The sequence below is a fragment of the Ovis aries genome, chromosome 11 (assembly GCF_016772045.2).
Source record: "Ovis aries strain OAR_USU_Benz2616 breed Rambouillet chromosome 11, ARS-UI_Ramb_v3.0, whole genome shotgun sequence".
Classification (NCBI taxonomy): Eukaryota; Metazoa; Chordata; class Mammalia; order Artiodactyla; family Bovidae; genus Ovis; species Ovis aries.
Window position 1 is genome coordinate 17,559,926 of NC_056064.1, and position 25,360 is coordinate 17,585,285.

Here is a 25,360-nt window from a genome sequence, read left to right on the forward strand (position 1 = left end):
AACTACGAGGTGTTGCGGGGTTTATAGAGCCTTGGTGGTCGTCAGGGTATCAAAGAAGGTTGCCGAAAGGGTGAAGGGGAGCAAGCGAGGTGGAGGAGAAGGTATCTCCCTAAGGGTGCAAAAAGTGCAAGTCTTTGAGCCTGAGCACCTGAAAAAAACGGCTAGAGGTAGTAAGGTTGGAGCTGGTAGTGAAGGGGCTGATGGCAAGAGATGATGCTGAGGAGGCTGTCAAAGATGACTTCTTGAAATTCTCGAGCAGTCTGAGAAGTTGGGTTTTATGCTGAAGTCCCTGGGTAGCAACCTGAGTTTTAAGAGGACAGTTTGAGAATAACACAAATAAGAGTATAGTTGTATTAGAGTCCAGGTGCTTGGTATCGCTTTCTGCCGCCTATTTGCATGACTTTGGGCAAGCCACTTAAACTTTCTCTGCCTGCACTTACAGCACAGTTTATCTTAGAGAAATAACTAGTAATGTAAATTACATGTTCCTATTAAAAGGAAAAAACAATAGCGGATATCCATGAAGCATTTGTGTGCCAGACAAGGTGTAAGTTTTACATTACCTGTCTCAACAAACCTGTGATGTAGGTGCCATTGTTATCACCCGGTTAATAAATGAAAACCGAGAGAGAGCTGAAAAAAAGAGAGAGCTTAAGGGAGTTGTAGGGAATTCCCTCCTCGTCCAGTGGTTAGTGGACCTTTAAGATCCTACATGGCATAAATAAATAGAATTATCTTATTTTTTGTTTTAGCAAGAATGAATAAAATGCTTTTCTGCAACTAATATCCTACTTCAGACCAGTTTGATCTTTTATCCAGGTTACTGTCACATTCTCTGACATGCCTCTCAGTCTCCAGTCCACTGTTCTCACTATTGAGCCAAAATGTTTTATAAAACTCAACTCTAACTCAGCTCCATACTTAACTCTGTGACTGTGTAAATTACTTCAACTCCCCCACCCCACCCACATTTTTTTCTGGCTGCACCATGCCTCCTGGAGTGAAAGCATGGACTGCTAACCACAAAAAGGGAATTTTTTGTGTAGACTCAGAGTTAGGAATAGAAGGAAAACAATATGAAGAGATATAGAAAACAACCACTGTAAGTCAGGGAGAGAAACTTGGAACAGACTCTTTCCCCACAGCTCTCCAAAGGAACCAACCCAGCTGACAGCTTGACTTTGGACTTAAAATTCTAGAACTGTGGGACGATAAATTCTGTTGTTTAGGGAATTCCTTGGTGGTCCAGTGGTTACGGCTCACCACTTTTACTATTGGGACCCCGAAGTGTACAGCCACCCCCCAAAATAAATGTTATTTAAACCACTCAGCTATTTAAAGTAGCCGTTGGTACTTTAACTGGAAATGGAAACACTACATACAGAAAATTCTAAAGAATACATTTTTTAAAAACCTAGAGCTAATAAGAGTTCAGCAAAGTTCACAATACAAAATCAATATACAATATAATATTGTAAGGCAATTATCCTTCAATTAAAAAATAAAATTTTTAAACAGGTCAATATACAAGAGTCAATTGTACTTCTATACACAAGCAACAGCAATCTGAAAATGAATTTAAGAAAATTCCATTTATAACAGCATCAAAAATAATAAAAATTTAACAAAAGTTCAGAACTTATACTCTGAAAAACCAAAATATTGTTGTAAGAAATTAAAGATCCAAAGAAGTAAAAACAAAAAAAACCCCTGAGATTAACTGCCTAAATAAATAGCTTTAAGAAATAATTTTAGGTCAAGTCATCTTCAATTTTGTGGTCTTAAATTCTGGAGTCAGTGGGTTTGAAAGCCACTCTGCCACTTATTAGGGCTTCCCAAGTGTCCCAGTAGTAAATACTCTGCCTGCCAATATAGGAGATGGAAGAGATGTGAGTTCCATCCCTGGGTCAGGAAGATCCCTTGGAGTAGAAAATGACAACTACTGCAGTGTTCTTGCCTAGAAAACTCCATGGACAGAGGAGCCTGGCAGGCAACAGTCCACAGGGTGGCAAAGCGTGGGACATGACTGAGCACTGCCACTTACAACCTTATTTTCCAGTGGACAAGTCAAGTAATTCTAGCCTTGGCTTACTCTTCTGTCAAATGGGATAATAATAATATCTATCTCATGGGGTTGTGAGAATTAAATGAATAAGTATTTGTAAAGCACTTAGAAAAGTCCTCACACAGAAAATGCTCAATAAATGTTAGCTACCATTTTTTAAATATAAAGTTACGGGATGTAGGTGTACTTTATTATCTTTAATACGGTGATAAGGTAAAACGTGCAAGAAAAAGATGCCTAGGCGTTACAAAAATCTTTTCTTTTTTCTGACGTGACAAAAATCTTAAAACTAACTCGGCAGTTTTTGAACCGCATAGGGCACGGGCTAGGACAGAGGATATAGCAGTGAACAAGATGCCATCCTAGTAGGAGAGACAGTAAACAAATACATCTTGTCGGGGTGATAACTGGGATGAAGAACTAAGCAATGTAAGGGGATAGGATAGAGACTGATGCGACAGCAGTGGAGGTGCCAGGGAGATGTTTTGCATAGGGCGATTAAGAAGTTGTCTCTGAGGAAGTGACGTTTCTGTACAGACCTGAATGATGTGAGAAAAAGAACACAGAAAAATCAGGGAGCATTCCAGCTTTCTCGACTGAGAGTCCGGGAAACCAGCGGAACGCAGATGCGCGAGGGCCGGGAGCCGGACGAGCCCGGCCACAGAGGACTGTACGGCACCGGGGGAGCGGTTTGGCGGGGACGCAGGGCCGCTCAGAGGCCGCCGCGATGCTCCCCTCCTTGCAGGAATCGCTGGATGGGGATGAAAAGGAGCTAGAGAGCAGCGAAGAGGGCGGCTCCGCCGAGGAGCGGAGACTCGACCCGCCGCCCAGCAGCCACTACTGTCTCTACAGCTACCGCGGAAGCAGGTGCAGCGCCCGGCCGCCCTGGTGGCCCCGCCCCGGCCCCGCCGCCCACTCCGGGTTCCGCAGCTTGGCGGCTCCCAAACGCAGTCTTCTCCCCTCCCAGCCAAGGTCTCAGGCCCTCAGGGCCCTCCTCGCCTCAGGCCATGCTTCCCGGCCCCCAGTCCTGGGCTTTTGCGCCCGGTCCTCCCACGCCTCAGCGCTGTGTCCTTGACATCTTCGCAGCGCCTTCCTGTCACCTCTGCCTTTTGTTTAGCGCAGTGCCTCGCACGCTCAATAAAGGCAATCCCCACCCCCCCGTCCTTCCTGTCATTGTCTCCCCGCTTTCCTCCGTCCCCACCCCCCTTCCCTACCCCCACCTCCCTTCCCTATCCCCACCTTCTGGTTACCGTCTGTCCTTGCTGCCTCTTTTCCCTCCTCCCAAGCCGACTTCCTGGGGCTCTTTTGGCCTTGTAAAGTCTGGTTTTGTTTCTGTTTGGGCTGCTTGTGGGATCTTGGTTCCCCCCGCAGTGGAAGTGCCGAGTCCAATGTGGACCGCCCGGGAATTCCCTGTAAAGTGTGTATTTAAGAGAAAATTTCCTTGACATTTCTGGATATTTAACTTAGGCTTTCCTTTACTCCTTAAGTGGCCTGGAGGAGAGAAGGGGCTCCTGTCAGCGCTCTTTTGTGGGTTTTCCCTGTCATTGAAGCTAGGCGGAGGAGGACGGGGTTCAAGCATTTCTACCTTGCAGCAGTTTTAGTGGTCTGTTTGTCCCCTTCCTCGCTTGCTGGGGGAGGGAGGGCATACTCCGCTTGACTTAGAGCCCATAGTTCATAACCGAATTGGTTTTGTGGCGAGCAGATTGGCACAGCAGCGAGCGGACAGCGATGATGGAAGCCCAGGTGGCACAAATGCAGAAACTCCCTCTGGTGATGATTTCAGGTAAAAACAGCTTGGCCTTAAGCCGTGTATGTGCTTTTCTCTTAAGGGCATCTCTGGCATGCAGATGTCAGTGGGTACTTTATCTGCCCTCGGCTTTCCCTGAATGAAACCATCAAGCCCCCTTCACCCCTAGGAACCTCATCTTATTTTCCTTTATTCATTTATTCAAGGCTGGGGCAGAGCCACATACCGTGGTGATTAGCACCATGTTGATTAGCCAGACAGTTATTCTGAGCTTGATTGGAACCCCAGTAAATATTCAATATCATATGAGTATCAGAAAATTTAAAATCCTCCTCTCCCTACCCACCCCCCTTGAATACCCTTTCATAGCTCTGCTGCTGCATACTGCGATGTAAACTCCAAGCCAGCAGTGATTGCTGCCTCTTTTGTTCATTGATGTCTCAGTGCCTAGAACCTTGAGTGATAGGTACTTGGCATAGGGTCGATGTTTAATATATGTTTACTAAGGGAAGGAATGAATGAACCTCAACACTTGATGCAAAGTAGGGTATAGTACAAAAATATGTTCACCGAGAGGCTGGATGATGGATGATTTAAGAAATTTTTCAGGTGCTGTAACGAACGGTATTGTGGTTACAGATACATACGTATATATTTTGTAAATCCGCATTTTTTAGAGATATGTAATGAGAAGTTTAGGGATAAAATAATATGATGCCTAGAACTTGCTTCAAAATAAGTCTGGGACTTAAGAGAACAAGCTTAAGGTTCGCCAGAGGGGAAGGATTGGGGGAAGGGATAATTAGGGAGTTTGGGATGGACATGTAATCACTGCTATATTTAAAATGTTTAACCAACAAGGACCTACTGTAGGGCACATGGAACTCTGCTTAATGTTATGTGGACAGGAGGGGAGTTTGGGGGAGAATGGATACATGTGTGTGTTTGGCTGAGTCCCTTTGCTGTTCACCTGAAGCTGTCACAACATTGTTTGTTAATTGGCTATACCCCAATACAAAGTCAAAAGTTTAAAAACAAAAAAGTCCAAAATAAGTCTGGGAGGTGGAGGGTATGGACAACATGGGAGTAGAGATGAAAACAAAGTTTTTTATAATTTTTATTGGAATATAATCGACTTACAATGTTGTGTTAGTTTCACGTGTACAGCGAAGTGACTCAGTTATGCATATACGTACATCCACTCTGTTTTAGAGTCTTTTCCCACATAGGCCATTACAGAGTATTGAGTTCCCGGTGCTGTACGTAGGTCCTCGTTAGTTATCTATTTTATATATAGTAGAGTGTATATGTCAATCCCAGTCTCCCAGTTTATCCCTTCCTTCACCCATAGGCTGATAATTGTCAAAACTGGGTGGTAGGTACATGTAGGTTCGTTATATTATTCTTTCTACTTTTCAGTGTTTGAAATTTTCCTTAATATGGAACCAAAGATGTGAGGCATATTGGGTTCATATTCTCTGTTGGGAAGTTTGGTGATGGAAAATCTTCTTACATATTCGAATTATAGTTTCTGGTTATAGTCTAATCTCAACCAAACTGAAATGTGTGTGTTTAGGTCATAAGTAATCACTGAGCTGGTGTGTTTATTCATGGGCAGTGGTAGTTGGAGGTTTGAGGAAAGAAAAGGAGGCATGAAATAGTAGAATATGTGGGTGGACCAGGAGATGGCATGAGAGCTGGGCAGCGGTCAGGGCCCACTGGTGGCTGGTGGTCATTGATTTCAAATGAGACTAGCCCCTGTGGTGGTGGGGTTTTGTCCAGCCACATTCAGCTGCATAGGTGCAGGGGCAGACTAGGTAGAGAACTGGACTAACCAGGGCTGAAGGTTTGCTAAGCAAATACCAGGAGGCGAAAACAGAGGTTGAATGTGAATGTATGCGGGGTGGTGATCGTAATGACTGGCCGTGGAATTTAAGCTGGGTAAGGAGAAGGGAGGTGAGGATGAGAAACTTGAGGTTACTGTGAAAAAGAGGTAAGGTCAGTGGGTTTGGGGGGGCGTCCCAGTGGAGTCATAATACTAACAAGAATGAGCTAGAAAGGCAGGACTACTTTAAACGGATGAGGCAGATCGTACTTGGTGACATACGTCCCTAGAAGCCTCACCAACAGGAGTCGAATAGAAAGCTCTGCCGAGTCCTTAGTGAGGGCTTTTAGCAATGTCCTGTCTAACTGACGGGGTATAAATGCAGAGTCCGCTGCTAAGGAACATGTATCTTTCATTTGTCAAGCCTCTCCTTGGTGGATACTAATCTACCATCTGAACTGGAGCCAGAGCTACGCAGTTTCATTGCGAAGCGTCTTTCTAAGGGAGCAGTCTTTGAAGGGCTGGGTAATGTTGCATCTGTAGAGCTGAGGTAAGTGTAAAATATGCTGTGTCCTGAGATTTTATTTCTGAGCTAAATATGGGACGCGATGAGAAACTCCAAAAGATCAACTCTGGCTAGACACACACCCACACCCACACCCACACCCACCCACACCCACCCACCCACCCACCCACCCACACACACACACACACGCACACCCACCCACCCACCCACCCACCCCCACACACACACACACCCACCCACCCACCCACACACACACACACCCACCCACCCACACACCCACACACACGCACACCCACCCACCCACCCACCCACACACGCGCACAGCCCTCCTTCCTGGAGCTTCATTGATTCATGTATGTTTATGGGAGGGAAAACACGGATAAACCATGTCAACATGGGTAAGCTACGAACAAGAGTGGAATTTGTATGAGTTTTTCACATAATACAGAAGAATTCAAAGAAATTCTGTGTTTGTTAGGTGCTGCTTTAGGTAAAGCCCAGTATGATGCATGTTCACTTCGTCTGTTGCTATCAGTAAACCAAGGAGAAGTCTGGGAAGCTCTGAATTCCAGAGCAGCCTAACGATATTGCCAGATCAGGATGACCAGGGCTCAGAGAAGCCTACAAAACTACATGCATGAGTTATCGAAAGCATGCATTTTAGCTCTTTCTTTCTTTTCTAGAATTCCAGGTTATCGAGTCGGTTGTTATTACTGCCTTTTCCAACAAGAAAAACTGCTTTCCCAAACAGCATCAACGGACTCTGAGCAGAAGTCTTCAGAGTATGTGGTCTGTTTTTTAGGAGGGTCTGAAAAAGGGCTTGAGCTATATCCTTTCTTTGGTCTCTGAGGATATCAGGAAGGAAATGCTGGCAGGCAAGTGGAGGATTATTACTACCAACCTCTGAAAAGCCTTTCTACCTCTTATGCATTAACTTCAATTTCATACCGTCATATGACCAGTTTGTCTTCACTTGTTTTATCATGAATTTATTTATTTTTGACCACTCGGCTTGTGTGATCTTGGTTCCCCAACCAGGGACTGAAACTGAGCCCTCAGGTGCTGAGAGCATGGACTACTAACACTGGTCTGCCAAGAAATTCCCGTATCGTGGCTTGTTTTAACCAAGCCAGATATTTAAGAGATTTTCCTATTATCCATTGAGAGATAGAACCCTGTCTTGATTCATCCTTTATCATTTCCTTAAGAACACACTTTCAGGCCTGAATTGGACAAATACATTCAAGGGCTGAAAAATAACATGAACGGTGAGGTAAGACAATTGCATTAATATTTTTAAAGACCCAAATGACTAACATTATGTGACTGCTGTTCTTATCAAATCATCCAAGTGGGCACAGACACTTAAATTCTGAAAATGTGCTACTTTGTGGGCCAGTAGGAAAGTGCTTGCTAAGAGGAGCAAGGGACACGGTCCTCTAAGTTTCACAAAACTGCTTGTGATGTTTTGTATCTATGAAAAATCCAATCCATTAAATTCAAAGACATACGGTAACATGCCAAGCGAGGAAGAAGATGCTGCTTTCCTGATTTCTAGACATATAAGATTTATACTCTGGGCAGAACTGATGGCCTACGAAGCTGCTGGCACCAGAGACATGCTGTGCAACAGGATGACTGTCCTTGAATTCAACCTCAAAGATGTTTAGAAACATCCCGTTTTTCATTAATTGATCTTTTGTGAATTAGATAAATCCATATCGATTCCTTTATCCATACCTTTTAAATACTGTGCTTTTGGTTTATGGGAGTTAAGTCATAACTCATAAATTTTCTACCCATTACAGGTGATAATAATTCCTTTTGCTTGTCATGCCTGTGCTTACAAGGCAGTACAGAGGGGAATGATAGCATTGGAGTGAGCCAGGGATACAAGCGAGTCTAGGGTAGCTGCTCTCCCAGGATGGGGCGCTCCCACCAGTCCTTAGGGAGCAGCAGAGCCAAGGAAGCTGGTTGAGCTCCTGGCAGTGCGTCCGACCACACGGGAGTGGGCTTGAGCACTTTGATGTGTTGACCTTTGTCCTCCCCTGTTCACTTTCAAGTGTTAGTGAGCTGTCTGTGTTCCTTCAGTCATTCAACAGGTCCTTTATAAGCTCATCCATGGATGTTTCAGAAACTGTACCAGAAGCTTGGGGAGATGAGGATTTTTTTTTCCTCCCCTTAAATGAAAGAAGTTTTATTCATTCATTTTTGGAGATAAGGATTATTAAGAGAGTATCTCCGGGAGTTCACAGCACAGTGGGAGGAGATGGACATGGAAATGCCCTAACTCCTTTCAGTGAAGAAATAGCATAGAACCGTATTAAGTCGGTTTCTTCATTTTATATAATGCATGTCTTGGTGTATTTTTTTTTTTAAATGCAGTACTGAATTAATCCCCTCTCTGCCTAACAAGCCCAGCAAAGTTATATCACAATTCCTTTTTTTTGTTTTTTGGCCATACCTCTCTGCTTGTGGGATCTTAGTTCCCCAACCAGGGATTGAATCCAGGTGCCTGGGAGTGAAAGGCAGAGTCCTAACCACTGAACTGCCAGGAAATTCGTGCAGTTCCTTTTGTTTTAATTGCTGGCATTAGCTTAAAAAAGAGGGAGGTGTCAGTCCTCATTTCTTTTCACTGTCAAGAGTATCATAAAGAAAATGTTACGTCCATTAATTAAGGTGAAGGCTTAGATCAAAGCAAATCTCACTGTCTCTTAATCTAGGAAAGTGGTGGGGAGAACCACATCCAGTCTTACCTAAGCAGCTGGTTTGCAGATGTTGTTTGCCCCATCCAAAGGGTGGTCCATCTCTTTCAGGAGAAGCTCACCTTTCTGCTACATGCTGTAAGTATTGCCCAAATGAAAGTATTTCCTGCATTGAGGATCACTTTGGCAGAGTTTGGTTTATTTAAAGACATACTTATTTTCTCTGAACATCACTTATTACTTCCACCTGTCCTCTGAATATTCATTCAGACTATGCTTGCAATAAGGATACACCACACTCTATTTACACAGATCCAGAAAGTTACACTATGAAGGTAGAGTTGTGAATACTATCTTCTAATACAATAAAACATTTTAATCACTTTTTCTTTTTCTTTTTCTTTTTGGCTGTGCCATACAGCTTATAGAAACTCAGTTCCCTAACCAGGGATTGAACCTGGGCCACAGCGGTCAAAGTTTTGAATCCTAACCACTAGACTACCAGGGAATTCTCTAAAATAATTACTTTTTGAAGTGATGTGGGAGAGATGTGATTTCTAAAACAATTTGAAGAGGAAAACAGAAATCCAAAGTAATTTTTAACTATATAAAAATGTCCAAATAAAATATTCAATAAAATATCTGGACAGTGGGGAAGGCTTGAGTAAGTGGCTAGGTTTTTCATTTTTCATGTGGTGGGTGGATGCAGCTGAGGCTGGACAGCCCCTCAAGCCCAGGTAGTAAGGCTAGGTTCCTGACCATAAGTGAGCAGCTGAACATAGCTCTGGAGAGCTCCAGGGCAGCGCCCAGCAAACATGGTCTGGTGCGGTGGTTATTGGGGGAGGCAACGTTTAGTCACTAGGTGCTCTGCAAGGAAAATTGGCATACGTGTATCAGCTGGGTGTTATTTTTCTCTCATAGGCTCTGAGTTATACTCCTGTTGAGGTTAAAGGATCAGATGAAAAAACAAAGAGAGACATTCACAGGTAAAGAACAGTTTTGCAAAGAGAGCACCTTTTCCACAGCCAGTCTGACATTTCTGTTTTTAACTCCCCCCACCACGCAATGCAGAATGAATTTGCTTTCTCCCTCCCATCCTGTAGTATAGTTTGTGGAAAAAGACTGTGTGTGTGGCAGGTTTCTGAGCGTGGCTAGCCTCCAAGGGCTTATTCCCGAAGGCACCATGACATCCTTGTGCACGGCCATGACGGAGGACCAGCAGAAGCCTGTGACCATCGACTGCAGCGGCTCCCAGCCTCGGCTCCACCATGCGGGTGAGCTGCAACCCTGGGAACAGCCTTGTCAGTCGCTGCTTTCACACTGACGACAAATGACGCAAAGTTATCCTCCCTGCCCTGTGCAGTTTTACATGTTTATCCCCAAATCGCCAAAAACAATAGCATTTCTAGAAACATGGAGGTCATGACATGCCTAGCAGTTCTACTCCTAGGTATATAGAGAAGCTCTTATGTATGTACACAAGAAGACAAATACAAGATGTTCATAAGGGCGCTGTTTGCAATAGTAAAGAACTGAAAGCAACTCAAGTGTCTGTCAACAGGAGAACTGCTAAGCTGTTATACTCACACAATGGAATACTATACAGCCGTGACGAATGAACTCGAGCTATCTCTCTCCGTATAGCATCCAAACATACTATATAGTGAAAGAGCCGTTAAAGAAAAGTACAGTTTTAACATAGGCAAATTTTTTTACACTATATAGGGCTTAGAGATAAAGTATGTGGCAAACGTTTACAGAAAGACATGGGCATGATAATCCTTTCTGATGGGAAAATAGGGGGATGCACTGGGAAGATGCATGTGGGAGCTTCAACCAGTTCGGTATTTCTTAGCCAGGTGGTGAGTTAAGGTTTTTTTAGACTAATGTAGAAGTCTTAAATAATTCATTATAAGTGTTTTTATAAATGAGGAAAGAATATTGTGATATATACAAATATTGAATCCTTGTGCTGTGCACCTGAAACTAATATTAGATGGTTCAATTATGCCTCAATTTAAAAAAGAAAATAAAAAGAAAGGAAGAATAAATGTCTTGTGATTTTACTTTTATTCATTTTTCTAAAATACTTTGTAGGGAGCAACCGGTTTTGTGAGGATTGGATGCAGGCTTTTATGAATGGTGCTGAAGGAGGTAACCCTTTTCTTTTTCGACAAGTCCTGGAGAACTTTAAACTAAAGGTAACTAACTGGCTGTGTGCCAAGTGCCACATATAATCTTTGTCATGAAGTTTAGTTAGTACCAGTGACCAGGAAACAAATCTGCTTCACAGCTATGATGTCTGTTAACTAGAACACTTTCAAAACTATAATCCTCAATTTCCATTTATACCAATAGCATTGAAAGTGCCAGTTTCCCCAAACCCAGACACCACTGGGTATCTAAACTTTCCGTCTTTGCTAGTCTGACAGGTGACAATGGTATATCACTATTTTTATTTGTATATAAAAATTTCAATTTATTTCAACCAAAACAGTCCACCCATTTCTCCCACTCCCTATCTGCTGCCTCTGTACTCTGAGTCCATGAGTTGTTTTTTATATATTTATATAAAAAATATGTATATTTGGATTCCACATGTAGAAGAGGCCATGTGGTATCTGTCTTTCTCTGTAGAACCTGTTTCGCTTAGCGTGAAGCCCTTGTTGCAGACCTCATTCTTCTGTTTACTGGCTGAGGGGTATTCCATTGTGTGTCTATACCACAGTTTCTTTGTCCATTCACCCATCAGTCGACACTTGGGTTGTTTCCATGTCTTGGCTGTTGTTGGTGATGCTTCAGGGCACATGGAATGCAGATATCTTTCTGGGTACGTGCTTTGGTTTTCTTCAGAGAGATGCCCAGAGGAGCATTGCTGGATGGTATTTTTTTCATTTGGATTATTACCTTAATGTATATTCCCAAAAGTGGGATTACCAAGTCAAGGGTTTGAATGCTTTGGTTTCTATTACAAATCGCCAGCATGCACTTCAGAAAAATAGGAACAAGGTACAGAGTGTTCAGCAATGTGTATGGGTTTTCTAGGCGGAACCTAATGTGACAGTTTTCTAAATCAGTCTTATTTATTTTTATTACTTTAATATTGGCACTCCATAGCTATTCAAATCTGTCTTTAGTTATTATTCAGGCTGAACAGTTTTTCATGTTTGTTTACTGTTAGCAAATAAACAGAAAGACATTTTGATGGAGCAAATGTATCCACTATGATATAGTGACATTATAAATAGTAAAGGCAATACTAATGAAAGGTATTACCTGTCATTCTTTATATAAACAGTATCTTTATATTTTTTAATGAATTGTCAAGTAAAGTCCAAGTTTTAACCATAAATTTGCATTATTCTGTTTTTGCACTGTAGGCCTTATTCATAATAATTAAAATAATGTTCTAATTTTTGAAAAACAAACAAGAGCTAGAATCTTCAAAAGGCATTCGTTTATATTTTTCAGTGGCCTCTGTGTATGTATCATTGCATTTCCAATAAATTGAATTGAATGCTTGCTTATATTTTAGGGACATCAGTCTTATAATTTAAGGCATGTCTTAGTTGGGAAGCACAAAAAACATAGTTCCATGCCTAAAGGTTCAGAATTTTGTTGGGGAGGCATGTTGTCACCTTATTTAGGAGATTTGTATCTTTACTTTATATAAAAGATTTTGTTCTATCAAGAGCAAAGCATATTAGCAATTAAAATATTTTAAATAAAAGGCAAACATTTCATTAACATATTAGTTGAGTTCTCAGCTGGATAGGAGATCTTTTTCAAGCTTCATTATTATCTCACTGAACACATAGTTAACTGGGTAATCTTTTTCTAGGCCATACAAGACACAAATAATTTGAAGAGATTTATCCGGCAGGCAGAAATGAATCATTATGCTTTGTTTAAATGTTACATGTTCCTGAAGAACTGTGGTAGTGGAGATATCCTTTTGAAGATTGTTAAAGTGGAACACGAAGAAATGCCCGAAGCCAAAAATGTGGTAGCTGTCCTCGAGGAATTTATGAAAGAAGCTCCTGCCCAGAGTTTGTGATGACGTATTTGGAGATGATTGTATTGTGAAGTCATGCAAGCCGTGGTATTTAAAACTGGTAGTTTTATAACGGTCATAGGATTGCTATTTCAGATTATTTGAAAACACATTCTAGATTTTTTCATTTTGTGTCTTCAAGATTAAACCCAATTAGAGTATAAATCTGAGGCACGTCTTCACAGTCATAGATAGGTGTATGTTAGAATTGTGAAATTTTTACATTGCTGGTCCTGTAAGTTCTAGCTTCAGGGAATTGTTGCTTAAGACCTTCAGAGGTGATTTTGCGGCTTCTCTAAGGAGTTTGCTGCAGTATTTAGCAACTTTCCCTCCCAGAAAAATCATAATACTTCTTTTTCTTAAGGTACTGTTGTTGTTATTTAGTCGCTAACTCATGTCTGACTCTTGTGACCCCCATGGACTGCAACCCGCCAAGCTCCTCTGTCCATGGGATTTCCCAGGCAAGGATATGGAAGTGGGTTGCCATTTCCTTCTCCAGGGGATCTTCTTGACCCAGGGATCAAACCCTCGTCTCCTGCGTTGGCAGGCACATTCTTTACCACTGAGCCACAGGGAATCCCTCAATGTACTATAGCTTCTTTCAAAAAAGTTATTCCTAGTTTTAGGACAGATTAACACCATACCACCATTTCAAAGACAGATCTCTGCATCCTGTGGGTGCTTGATGGATTTTTTTTTTAATGGATTTTCGATTGATAATGGCATGGATGATGAAGGCAGCTTTCATGTCAATATGCAAATAAATCATGAGTGTGTAAGGAATTAAATGAACTTTAAAAATAGGTGCACTAGCTTCGAGACAAGACATTATCTCTGATGGAGAGCTACGTAGAAGTGGCCCCAGCACTTTTCTTCACTCTTTTGTTCACAGGTGTTTGCCAAGAGCCTGTAATTTCTCTTTTCTTTTATATGAAAATGCTGGAGTTTTTAAATGGAGTGTTAAAAAAGAAACAAAGTACATCAAATTTACAAGCAAACGTAAAATAAAGAACTCGCACAGAGATTCTTCACATTGATTTTCGTTTTCTGTACATGTGTTACAAGCCTTACATTGTTTTACTCTGAATCAACTGAAAGTGCCCTGCGTTCGAGCCATTTTAATTCCCATGGAAGCCAACTGCAGCTACACACATTTGACCGCAGTTTGCTCTGCACAGCTCTGTAATAAATCCATTTGATAATGACTTTTGTTTGGAAGATCAGCAGTCTAGTTCTCACCGCCCTCAGGATGCTCAGAGGAACAGAAGCCCGTAAAGCTCCTCTCCTAAACTCATCTAAATTCATATTAAGTGCTGAGTTTTAACTTTCAAGATGACTGACAATGGCCTTCTGCCTTCTCTTCTACAGAAATCTAGAGATGTGACTCACTGAGCCATTTCTTTTCTTTAATGGGAAATACAATTCAGGATCCTTATAAAGGCTTTCATATAGTTTTAAACGTTAATAACTTGGATTGTAGTCAGTGTAGAAAAAAATCCAAGTACCATCTTTTTTATAGCATTCAGAATGACTATGGGAAATTTTATGGCACAACCCTTGAATCTGACTTTTTCTAAGGTAGGGTTGCCCACTTGGAAATCAGTTTTTTAAATAAACAACATTAGGGCATCAACATTTTGAGTCTGGAAAATATGTTTTTCATTTTCAACTTCACATATCATTCAAGAGTCCATGTTGTAAATAGCATTTAAAAGCAAATATATTACCTGCTTCAAGTCATTTATGGATAGAGTCAAGGCATAATTGCATATTCTTTATATGTACTTTTATATATATTTTTGGTAATGTAGGCTCACGACATCACACAGTTATATACAATACAGTCTTGTTGTAAAAGTGTGTGATAAACTGTATATCACTGCTGTGGACAAGGAAAATAGTGACATGGAGCCGACTGTCTTGTGGACCGTGAGAAGACACTCGGAGCTTGTGACCAAAAACATGTATTATATTCAGATTTTAATAAGCTAACATATTAACTTTCAAAGTTTCAAAAAGCATTTGTTCAAGCGTGGAATACATTGTGTATTATCTGTGTGCTATACACACAGGAAATGTATGTTTGTCATGGATCAAAAATGGTCTCAATTTACCTGTAATTATATTTATTATAATAATAATAAAACTTAGCTTCTCAGCAACACAGTCATTTTTATTCAGTGAACTCAATTCTCCAGCCTGACTTTTTTTTATTAATTCACAACAAGTTTTGGGGGAAATTATACTTGTTTGGCGAAGGAATTTGTTGAAAAAAATCAAATCGCCTGCTAGGAGACATCTTTCTGCAACCTGCAGGAGGCATTAGGCAGAGTATATGAGCAATTTCCATCCCAGTGTTTTATTCATCGTCCAGTATGCCTACACCTGTCTAAGTCAATGGCCCAGCTCAGTTCTTTTCACTCTCATTCATTATTAACCATGACAGAATGCCTGTCCTTTACCAGAGGATTACTTACACCAGATGCCAGGAAAGCCTGCAAGCGTCTCAGAAATAAGACTCAGTTACCAGGACTACACTTCTCCTAACCGTGTCTTCTCTTGTCATGGAGACACCACTGGCTTCAATGAAGTCTTTCCACTTGGAGGCCTAAGAGGGCAGCTCCCGTCCTATACCCGCTAAACTTCTTAAATGTGCCTCACAGACTTCATATCACTCTAAGTTGGCGGAAATGCTAGATTTCGGAAGTCAGGGCTGGTGGGGCAGTGATAGGGAGCAGTAATGAATTGATGGCTGTGAGTTTTCTTGTGAACTACCTCTGGGAGGGCCGACAAAGTGGAGATCCTGGTAAGTGAACACCAAGCAAATACGCCAAGGTTCATGACTGACCAGGTGGCCCCAGACCCAGGGCCACGAGACTGGATCTTTAAACAAACGCCCTGACGCTTCTGCAAACTTAAGTGTCCTTAAAGTCCTTTACAAACACCCGAGGGCTGAGCACAGGAACTTTGGAACCAGGCCGTCTTGGCTGCGATCCTGCTGGCAAGTTACTGAACTTCTCTAAGCCTTCCCTTCATGGGTAGATATGGGTGTACTTATGCCCACTTCAAGTAGCTGTGCAATTAAATAAGACTGAAAGTGCCTCGCCCAGTGCGCTGGCACATAGTAGGTACCCACTAAGTGGTCTGTGTAATTACCCTATTATCGGTAGCTTTTAAGTTATAGGGAGAATGACAAGCTGGTGGAAAGGAGGAAGCAACCAGTGAAGAGTGGAGTGGTAGGAGGCCGGAGGCAGCGCTGGTTCAACGACTGCCGGCTGCCAGGGAGCTTGCCTTTGGGAACCGAGTCCCGGGACCACGGCTGCTGACAGGACTCTGTTCCCCACACTCCAAACAGATCCTAGATCTTGAGCCTGAACCATGCTCTAAAATTTGCTCTGGGATGACTTCTGCCATTCCAGAAAGCATGTAGAAATATTTGCAAATTATACACAAGAAACTGATATGAAAACATGATCGGAAACAACTCCCATACCCTGAATTTTAACAGGGTAGTTTAATCCTCCACTGAAAGCTGTGAATGGCCAAACTACATACACTGCCATTAGCTTAGAGAAACTGGTGAGGATGGTTTCTCAGGCTTCACCCACTCAAAGCCCACTTGATTATTAAACATACCAAGCACCAGAATACCTTTAACATTTGCTCTCCTCTTATTTTCCCCTTCTGGAAGTGAACTGTCCGTGCTTTCACCCCAAGGACATTCCTATTCCTGTTTTAGGATCAGGATGCTGACATCCCCTAGAAAGACCTAGGGACTTGCCGGGTGGTCCAGCGGTTAAGACTCCATGCTCCCAATTCAGAGGGTATGGGTTCAATCCCTAGTCAGGGCACATGGCAAAAAAGAAGAAAAAGACCTAAAGACTAGGCTATTGGGGTAATGAAGGAAGTGTCTAGGATATTCTGAAGAAGACTCATCCAATAATAGAATATTAAGCTCTCATTGGGGTACAGTGTAAGGGTGGAAGGGGAAGGCCAGGCACCCACCAGGACGGCTGGCACAGAGGTTCATGACCTGAAACCCTAGATGAGTTTCCTTATTCATAGCCCTTTCCCTCTAAATTATACATAGAATTGTCTGTCTGTGCATTTTTATGGGAAGAAAAATCACAGCTTTCATCAACCACTCAAAAGAACTGTATTCAAGAAAGGTTAAGAACTACCAAGTTGGAAAGACCAGTGCTGAGCACGGATGCCCCATCCGTAGGGCATACATCACAGACCCACCCCCACTGTCGTCCACCCTCACTGCCTCCCCAACCCTAACCCAGATCGAGATGAAACAGGCTCCAGTGCCAGCCCTTCCCGAGTAACCGGTGAAACTGGTGAAAATAACTGTATAACCAATGACTTAAAGAAAAAAAAATCTTTAATGGAATCTGTGCTCAAATAATATGTTACAACAAAAATATACAGAATGTACACGATACAAAAATATTTAGAAACAAACACTGCAGCTTGTGGGTTTTTTTTTTTTTCCACCTACTCCAGTCCTGGGAGGGGGAAGACAGGTGTTGGGCTGGGCAGTTTTTTAAGGCAGAGGAATATTGGAGCTTTCCGGCCAGCACTGGGAACATGAAAGATGCCAGGAAAGGGTTTTCCACTGCACCCGGGAATCAGCATTATTTGCAAACGAAACTCGACACTGCAGGGAGATCCAGGCTTGGTGAGCACTGACTCCCCTAATCCTCTAGCCAAGAATGGTTCTCATGGAAATTGAGAACCCTGTGAGCTGGCAAAAGCACCTCATCCAAGAGCTTTCCCTAATTAAAAAACTAATGATAAGTGGTGTCACTAAAATGAAATTTCTCCTTGGAAGGTCCGTTTTCCTTTCCCCAGTTTCTGTGATTCCTCTTCCATGTAAGGAGGGGGTGAGTCCGGGGCTGCTGTTTGGGAAACCTTCAGTTTTCAGTGTCTGAAGCCTGTGGATAAAAGGCTGACTGGCTTCCACAGCCTGAAGATTCTCTCCACCTTCTGCTTCTCAGCACCAGATCAGGTAGCCATACTGGATGAGGAGGGAACGTGGGAACAGAGGGGCCTGCCCGGGCGGAAGCCAGACCCCCAGAAGTAAACCTTTCTTACCGGACAGCTGTCTGCCGGCGCTGGGCTGGAGACCTGGGGCGTCTGAAGTGACTTCTGCCACCACTGCGTGGTCCTGCTTGGACGCGGTGGTCGGGAGAGGCGGCGGAGGTGGGCGTTGAGCACAACAAAGAACTTCAAGGTTGCTTGTGGACCAGGAGCAGCTGGGGCTGGTGGCGCGGGGCGTAGAGGAGCCCTTAGTGCATCCCAGGCCTCACAGCCCAAGACTCCACACCTCCGCCTGATGCAGTACTTCTCAGTAACAAGCTTCCATCTGAAGCCCTGAAGGAACTGAGTGCTTCCCTGATGGGCTTTCTAGACTCTTGCGGTTCAGTCTTCCCATACCTGAGAGGAAGCCCCCCACTCTAGACCACACCAGATAAAGGCAGAAGTGTCTCCGCTTCCTCCACCACATCCCAGAGCGCTCAGGTGCCAGGAGAGAGGTGATGCCCTGCCTCCCAGCAGGGCACAAGCAGCCTCTGTCGCTCCCAGAAGGGACAGCATCACTCAGGGTTAGCAGGGATGGCAGCCCACAACAGAGACCCCCCCACCCCCATCTCTGCCCATGTCCTCTCGGCCTCCCTTCCAGCTCAGTCTCCTCTCCTAAGAAGCTCACTCTTCTGACCACACCTGGCCCTCAGGAGGGCGGAGGATGGCTGGCAGGGACAGACTGGCACGGCTCAGCCAGAGACCAGGGCGCATCCCCCCAGGAGTCCTTAGCACAGCATTGGCACAAGTGTAGTGTGGCCTCAGGAGCCATACGTGGGGACCAGAACAATCCATCGTTGGGCCAAGACAGGGAAGGGCTTGGCGTAGCCCGGGAGTGAGTAGGGGTGTCCCGGGGTAGGAAGACCCTGCCCATTTATGGGTGATCACAGTGGCCCAAGACCCCTGAATAGCCGGCCTGGCTGACTCTGGACCTCAGCAGAGTCAGGGCTCTGACAGGCTTGTGGTGGCCCCGTTCCTGCAGGAACACAGCCCTCTGGGCTGTCCGTGTAGGGAGTTCCCAGGGCAGCAGAAAGACACAGTTCGTAAAAAGCCACGCTCCCCACACCCTCCCCTCAGAGTGGGCACCAGGTCCTGCAGCGGATCGCTGCCTCAGCCCTGTTCTGCCACTTGTTTTGGGGTGGGGGCGCAGATTTGACCATCTCCACGTGCCCTCCCAGCTCTGAGCATCAGAGGGCTGTCCTCTTCACCTGCAATATTCCCCCAAGCACCCACCAATTCTTCTCCAGGAGCAGTTTCCTGTCTGAATTGGAATCCCTGGGCCCCCCAACTTTGAAAGGATACTTGGCCCCAACATTCCTGCTCCAGCCTTTCCTGCACCTCCAAAGCTCCTTCCCTCCTAAGGGAGACACAACAGAATCTTTTCCGACAGGAAGGCTCCTCTAGACAGGAGTCAGAGCAGAACGTGGCAAAGGGGAGGGAAACCTCAGCATCCTCAAGGTCCTTGGAAGTGCCGGAGGTCTCCCTCCACAGCAGTAGTCTCCCGCTGGTCAGGGATTCTCAGTGAGGCACCCGGGAGGAATGGGGATGGGGAAGAAGGGGGTGAGCTTCCTATCTCTCAGTGCCCCCTTCCTCTCAGGTGGCCTCCCCAACAGCCTCCACCCTGTGCAGGTTTCCTCTGCAGCCTCCAGGGGGCCTCACATCGTCTTTCCCATCACACGTGCATCTGCCCACCAAGCCACATATGTGTTTACGCACGCACACACACACACACACACACACACACACACACACACACACACACACACACACACACACACATGTACCAGAACATTGGCTCTGTAAGCAGAGGACAGGCGCACTGGGGGCTGTGGGCAGTGGAAGGGGAGGAAAAGACCCTAAACAAAAGGGGATGGATGTCCAGACACTGGTGTGAGACGTCAGCACCCGGGAGAAGTCTGAAGCTGATACCCTTCCCTTCCCGCTAGGGGTGTGAGGAGGGGAATGAAAGTGAAAGTCGCTCAGTCCTGTTCAACTCTTTGTGATCCCATGGACAGAGGAGGCTGGTGGGCTACAGTCTTGCCGGATGGGCAAGAACACTGGAGTGGGTAGCCATTCCCTTCTCCAGGGGATCTTCCCGACCTAGGGATCGAACCTGGGTCTCCCGCACGGCAGGCAGATTCCTTATCATCCGAGCTATTGGGGAAGCCCTGAAAAAAGTTACTGCCTCCCTCATCAGGTTCCTCTCACATGTACCCCGAGGGCAAGGAGGGGGAAGGGGGGCCCTGGCTGTAGGATCTCCCTCTGCTCTCTCCAGGCCTGAGAGAGAGCCCCACTGGTGGGCACCCCAGTGCCCAGCGACAGGCATGGGAGGGCATCTTGGGTACCCCCAGCCCACACCAAAGTTGACCATCCTCCACCACCAGGCCCCCTTCCAATCCAGAGCTCCATACCCAACAGCTATGGAGGGAACACGTCCTGGCCCATAGCGACCTCTGGGCTGGACAGGGCCTGCCTGGCTACTACAGCCGCGGGCCTTCCTTCCACTCTTAGGTACCTCTGGGTGGTGGATGAAGGAGAAGGCTGCTGCCCAGCCTGTGTCCCTGAACACATGGGACATGCCCAGCCCAAGGGGACGGCCCTTCTCACCTCACCCCAGGCCTTTGCCCTGGCCTGAGGTCCTCAGAACTACAGAAGCTACATCCAATTCCTCCAGCAGGTGCCTTCAGAAAAAGGCCTCCACTGTCTGTTCAGATCTGAACACAAATGTTACCGCAGCCCAGCATCTCTTGTCCTCTCCTCTCTGGCCTCACTGAGCTGGTGATGAGAAAAAGAATACAGCTGCTTTAGGCTGATGCTGCTGCTCCCTCCTCTCCCAGACCAAGGTCCTTCAGGCCTTTAGGGGGGCGGCGGCAGCTTCAAGTCCAGCAGGGTGTAGGCAAAGATGTTCCAGAAGACGGCGAACAGCACAAAGACGGTGTACATGGCCACGAAAATCCACCACAGCGACTGGTCTTGCAGCCTCTGCTCGTAGTTCCTCAGGACCACCACACCCAGGGTGATGCCCACAGCCACGCCACCCAAGTGCGCCACGAAGCTCGGGTGAGGACAAGGAGGGTAAGCTGACGGGTGGAACCGCAGCCACACGGCCCGTCCAAACTCCATGCTCACTGCAAGGGGAGGAAGCACAGGCAGGTCACCGGAGGGCACGGGGCGGGAGCTGAACGAGAGGTCTTGCACTCCAGCCAGCCACGCAGTCATCCAGCCACTAATTCTTTCACTACCCAACAGGCCAAGCACTGTTTGCTGTGCGCACTGGAAATATAATCATGAAGACAGCAAACACACTACTGTTCTCCCAGGGCTTACAGAATCTGGTGATCAACCAGCATATAACTACATAGTAAGATAATCCAGTAAAAGGCCAGAATACTGGAGTGGGTAGCCTTTCCCTTCTCCAGCGGATCTTCCCAACCCTGGCATCTAACTGGGGTCTCCTACATTGCAGGCGGATGCTTTACCAACTGAGCTATCAGGGAAGCTCAAAAGAAACCCCACGGGAAGACAAAAAAATAGGTGATTTAAAATCAAGGTTGTGTTTCAAGAAGGGGATTCTTTAGTTTGGAGAATCAGGCCAAATCTTCCTAAAGGAGGGACATTTGAATATCAAGAGAAGACCCAGAACTTCCCTGGTGGTCCAGTGGTTAAAACTTCATCTTTCAAGGCAGGGAGTTAAGGGCCCACAGCTCTCGTGGCCAAAAATTCAAAAACACAAAATACTGTAACAAATTCAATAAATACTTTAGAAATAGTCCATATCAAGAAAAAAATCTTAAAAAGAGAGAGAAGACCCTAAGGCCGAGGGGACAGCTCTGTGCAGAAGGCCAAAGGGCCTGCACCCCTGCAGTCATGCGTCCTGGAGGCTTAGTTTCCCCACCTGTATAAAGTCTCAGACTCTACATACCCGGCTACACTGCTGGGACATCAGCAAGAATCTCAGTGTGTGCGAGCCCTTTACAGTTTACTAAGTGTCCTCATGTACTAGCTCTAAACCCTGAAGAACCCTCAGAGCTGGTGCTTTTGTGGTTGAAAGGAAGCGATGAAGGGAGAGAAGGGCAAAGAAGGAACGGAAATAAATAATCTCAACAAAGTGTTAGAATGTAATCTTAACAGAGTCTAAAATGCCCCCATCCCGCTCTTCAATCCATCCTTCTTGTGCAAACTCGGCTTGGCCAATTCAACGGGGATGTACTCTCTTGAAGGGATAAGTGCCATTTTATTACCTATCACCCAAAGAACCTTGTTAGGTTACCATTTAATTAAACCAGGGTGCCTCTCTCCACCCTAACCACCCCAGAGATGCTAGCACCTCCAAGGATGTTCATTCCCCGGGGAATTGCCTAAGCTTCCAGGCCTGGGCCCTGCAACCCCAGGGATGGCCAATAGATGGCGGAAAAGGAGTGGCGAGGGACACACATCCTTACCTCCTCCCGCCTCCCCGGGTCCCAGGGCATCTTCCTGCCTTTGCCTTGCAGGCCCTGCAGTCCCCAAGGGAGGTTGGAGTGACACTGGTCTCAGTTCCAAAACAGCATTTTAGTTTTTATAATGCTTGTAGTTAGATTATTTTATTTAAAACAAAATTTTTTTATGTGGACCCTTTTTTAAAGTCTTTATTGGATATGTTACAATTCTGTTCTATGTTCTGTTTTTTCTTTTTTTTCCAGGAGACATGTAGGATCTTAGCTCCCCAACCAGGGATCTAACCTGCAGCCCCTGCACTGGAAGGAGAAGTCTTAACCACTGGTCCACCAGGGAAGTCCCCAGGTTGTATTCTTTTAACTGTAAGACTCATGACTCTGCTGTTTTTTACAAACAGACGAATTCAGTCTGAGCAGATGAGGAAGCTATGCTCCCCCTAGCTCCTAGCCCACTGCCTCCCACAGCCTTCCCCCACTTCCTGCCGCCCCCAGACCCTGATTCAAAGATTCTGTGAGTTTTAGAGCTGGAAGGCCCTTTCTGGGATTAGAAATCTCCAACCCCATCCAGGAAACAGAGACCAGAGGACCCTAAAAGCCATGGGGTACAAAGGATGTGGAAGTGGATTTAAGTGGAGCCCACCTGGGGCCCCTTATCCATTCCATATCTGTTCTGGCTCAGTTTTTCCTCTTCCCCACAAACCAAGTGGCTGACCCAGATAGAGATAGTCCCGAAGCTCCTGCCCAGCCTGGCGAAAGTGCAGGGCATTAGAGACAGCACAGGCTCACTCTGAATTCTGCCTCTACCACCTGTAGGGGGTTGACCTTCATGTTCTGAGCCTGTAAATTAAGCCTAAAAGCAATCCGCTCTTCATAACCATGTTCTGGGGACTGAATGCGAGTTTGTGTGTCCCTCTTCTCTCTTCTGTTCAGACTCATCTCTTTCCATCTCAGAATGAACCTCTTGGCCTCTGGTCTCATCCCCTGCACACACCTCCCCCTCCACACTGCAGTCTGATGAGTCACTGAAAACTCAAAACTGTCAACATCTCTCTCATTTAAAGCCCCCCACTGGCCTCCTAGTGCATCTGGGGATGAAGCCCAGTTTTTCTCTTTGCATTTAAATCCCCCCATGGTCTGACTCCAGTGATCTCTGACACAATCACACTCAGTCCTAAACCTCGTGGGTCAGTCTTAACCAACTTGCCAGCCTTTACCCTTCACTCTTCTGCATCTTTGTTTCTGCTGCACCTGAAGTGGCCTCTTGCATCCTGTCTACCTGGTGAACACCTGTCTTTTCTTTCACACTCAAAATGTCCTTTGCAGGTAGACTGTCTTCTCTCAACGAAGGCCCTCATCACACCTGTTCAAGGGTTCGTGGATTAGCGATAGCTTGTGAATTTGCTAAACTACAACTTTCAGAGTGTGTGTATGTATGCATGCCGATGTGAGCTCGCTCATATGTGCCTTTTTCTGGAAAGTAATCCTGAGTTTCCAGTAGGAGATCTCAAAGGATCGACTCCATGACCCAAAAGGTTAAGAAATTACTTTTCTCACAAGGAAAAAAAAATTTTTTTTTCAATTTCTTTAATTCTTCAACTATACGAGATGATGGATGTTCGCTAAGCTGATGGTACTAACCATTTCATAATGTATATAAGTCAAATCATCAGGCTGTACACCTGAAATTCATGCAGGGCCATGTGTCAATTTTATCTCAATAAAACCGGAAGGAAAAACATTTTTAAATAAAAATATTGAAACCAGAAATTTTTTTAAACCAAAAGAAATAAAAGCCCTAAAAGGTTATTTTTCTTGATCTGACCATTAAGCTAGAAACTCATCCCACGTGGACTTTCCTCTCCGCACAGTCTATGTCTGTGAAAAGTAGGTCAGGGAGCAGCACTGTAGGTCAGACCCTCCTGTAACCCCCACTTCTTTCCACACTGTGGACATGTTTCCCTTCTCTTTTTGACCACAAGTCCCTAAAGAGCAGGGACTGTGCCATCTCTACATCCCCCAGGACTGGTACAGGGTCCCCCTTCCCCAGCCAGCCCTATTAGAACTTACTACAGATCAAGGCCACAGCCATCCGCAGCAGCTTGAATTGACACTTCATGCCTGACCAGTTCTGGGAAAAAAAAAAAAAAAGAGAGAGTTTCATTAGTTTCAGATCAGACCACTTCTCTGCAGAGGTAGCCAGCCTAGGAAAAGCTGACATTTAAAAAAGTCATCTCTGGGAATTCCCTGGTGGTTCAGTGGTTAGAATTCCACACTTTCACAGCCAAGGGCTCAGGTTTGTTGCCTGATCGGGAAACTAAGATCCCACAAGCTGAAGAGAGAGGCCAAAAATAAATTTAAAAATAAAATTCGTGGGGTTTTCCTGGTGGCCCAGTGGTTAAGACTCCATGCTCTCAATGCAGGAGGCCAGCGTTCACCCCCTGGTCAGCGAACTAGATCCCGCATGGTACAACTAAGAGTTTGCATGCCACAACTAAAGATCCTGTATGCTGCAACTAAGACCTGGCACAGTCAAACAAATAAATGTGCAAATAAATAGTTTTAAAAATTAAAAAAAGAAAATTTGTAAACAGAGGAAATGCTAAAAGAGTTGGAGTACAATAAAAATAAAGATGGAGTTTAAAAAGAAATCATCTCTATTAAATCCTGAATGAAGTGGTTGTGGCATACTCCCAGCACGGCTTTGAGATTTTAGGGGTTGGTAGGTTTGTTACTGTCATAAAAGCTCTGGAGCTGTGCCAACATAGGAAGAGACTCTAGATCCTGGGAGACACGAGTCCCTGTCTCCACGACACAGACAGGTATCTGGATGTTGCCCCAGCTGCTAGGTCTCATGGTTACAAAGCGATGCAGGCCAGCAAAGCAAGCCAAGTCAAAACAGAACGAACCATCAGGACGA

The 25,360-nt window shown here is 45.0% G+C and overlaps 2 protein-coding genes across 4 annotated transcripts in view; one reads left to right on the plus strand and one right to left on the minus strand.

Annotated features, from left to right (window-relative positions):
• Window positions 1-2,758: 2,758 nt before the first annotated feature.
• On the plus strand, window positions 2,759-15,084 carry C11H17orf75 (chromosome 11 C17orf75 homolog). The gene is made up of 10 exons (XM_027975283.2): window positions 2,759-2,932; window positions 3,768-3,848; window positions 6,062-6,187; window positions 6,847-6,990; window positions 7,379-7,436; window positions 8,887-9,006; window positions 9,790-9,854; window positions 10,006-10,142; window positions 10,966-11,069; window positions 12,710-15,084. Exons 1-10 carry the CDS (start codon window positions 2,793-2,795, stop codon window positions 12,923-12,925), a joined length of 1,191 nt encoding a protein of 396 aa, XP_027831084.1. The 5' UTR covers window positions 2,759-2,792; the 3' UTR covers window positions 12,926-15,084.
• Window positions 15,085-17,291: 2,207 nt separating this feature from the next.
• The window catches only part of RHBDL3 (rhomboid like 3), a 55,880-nt gene continuing 47,811 nt past the window's right edge, over window positions 17,292-25,360 (minus strand). For all 3 annotated transcript variants that reach the window (XM_015098507.4, XM_060395233.1, XM_027975282.3), the window contains 2 exons: window positions 24,511-24,571; window positions 17,292-21,135 (listed from right to left, as the gene is read on the minus strand). In XM_015098507.4, the coding sequence (XP_014953993.2) occupies window positions 20,864-21,135; window positions 24,511-24,571 (333 nt within the window). In that variant the 3' untranslated portion in view covers window positions 17,292-20,863. The remainder of the gene's footprint in view (window positions 21,136-24,510; window positions 24,572-25,360) is intronic.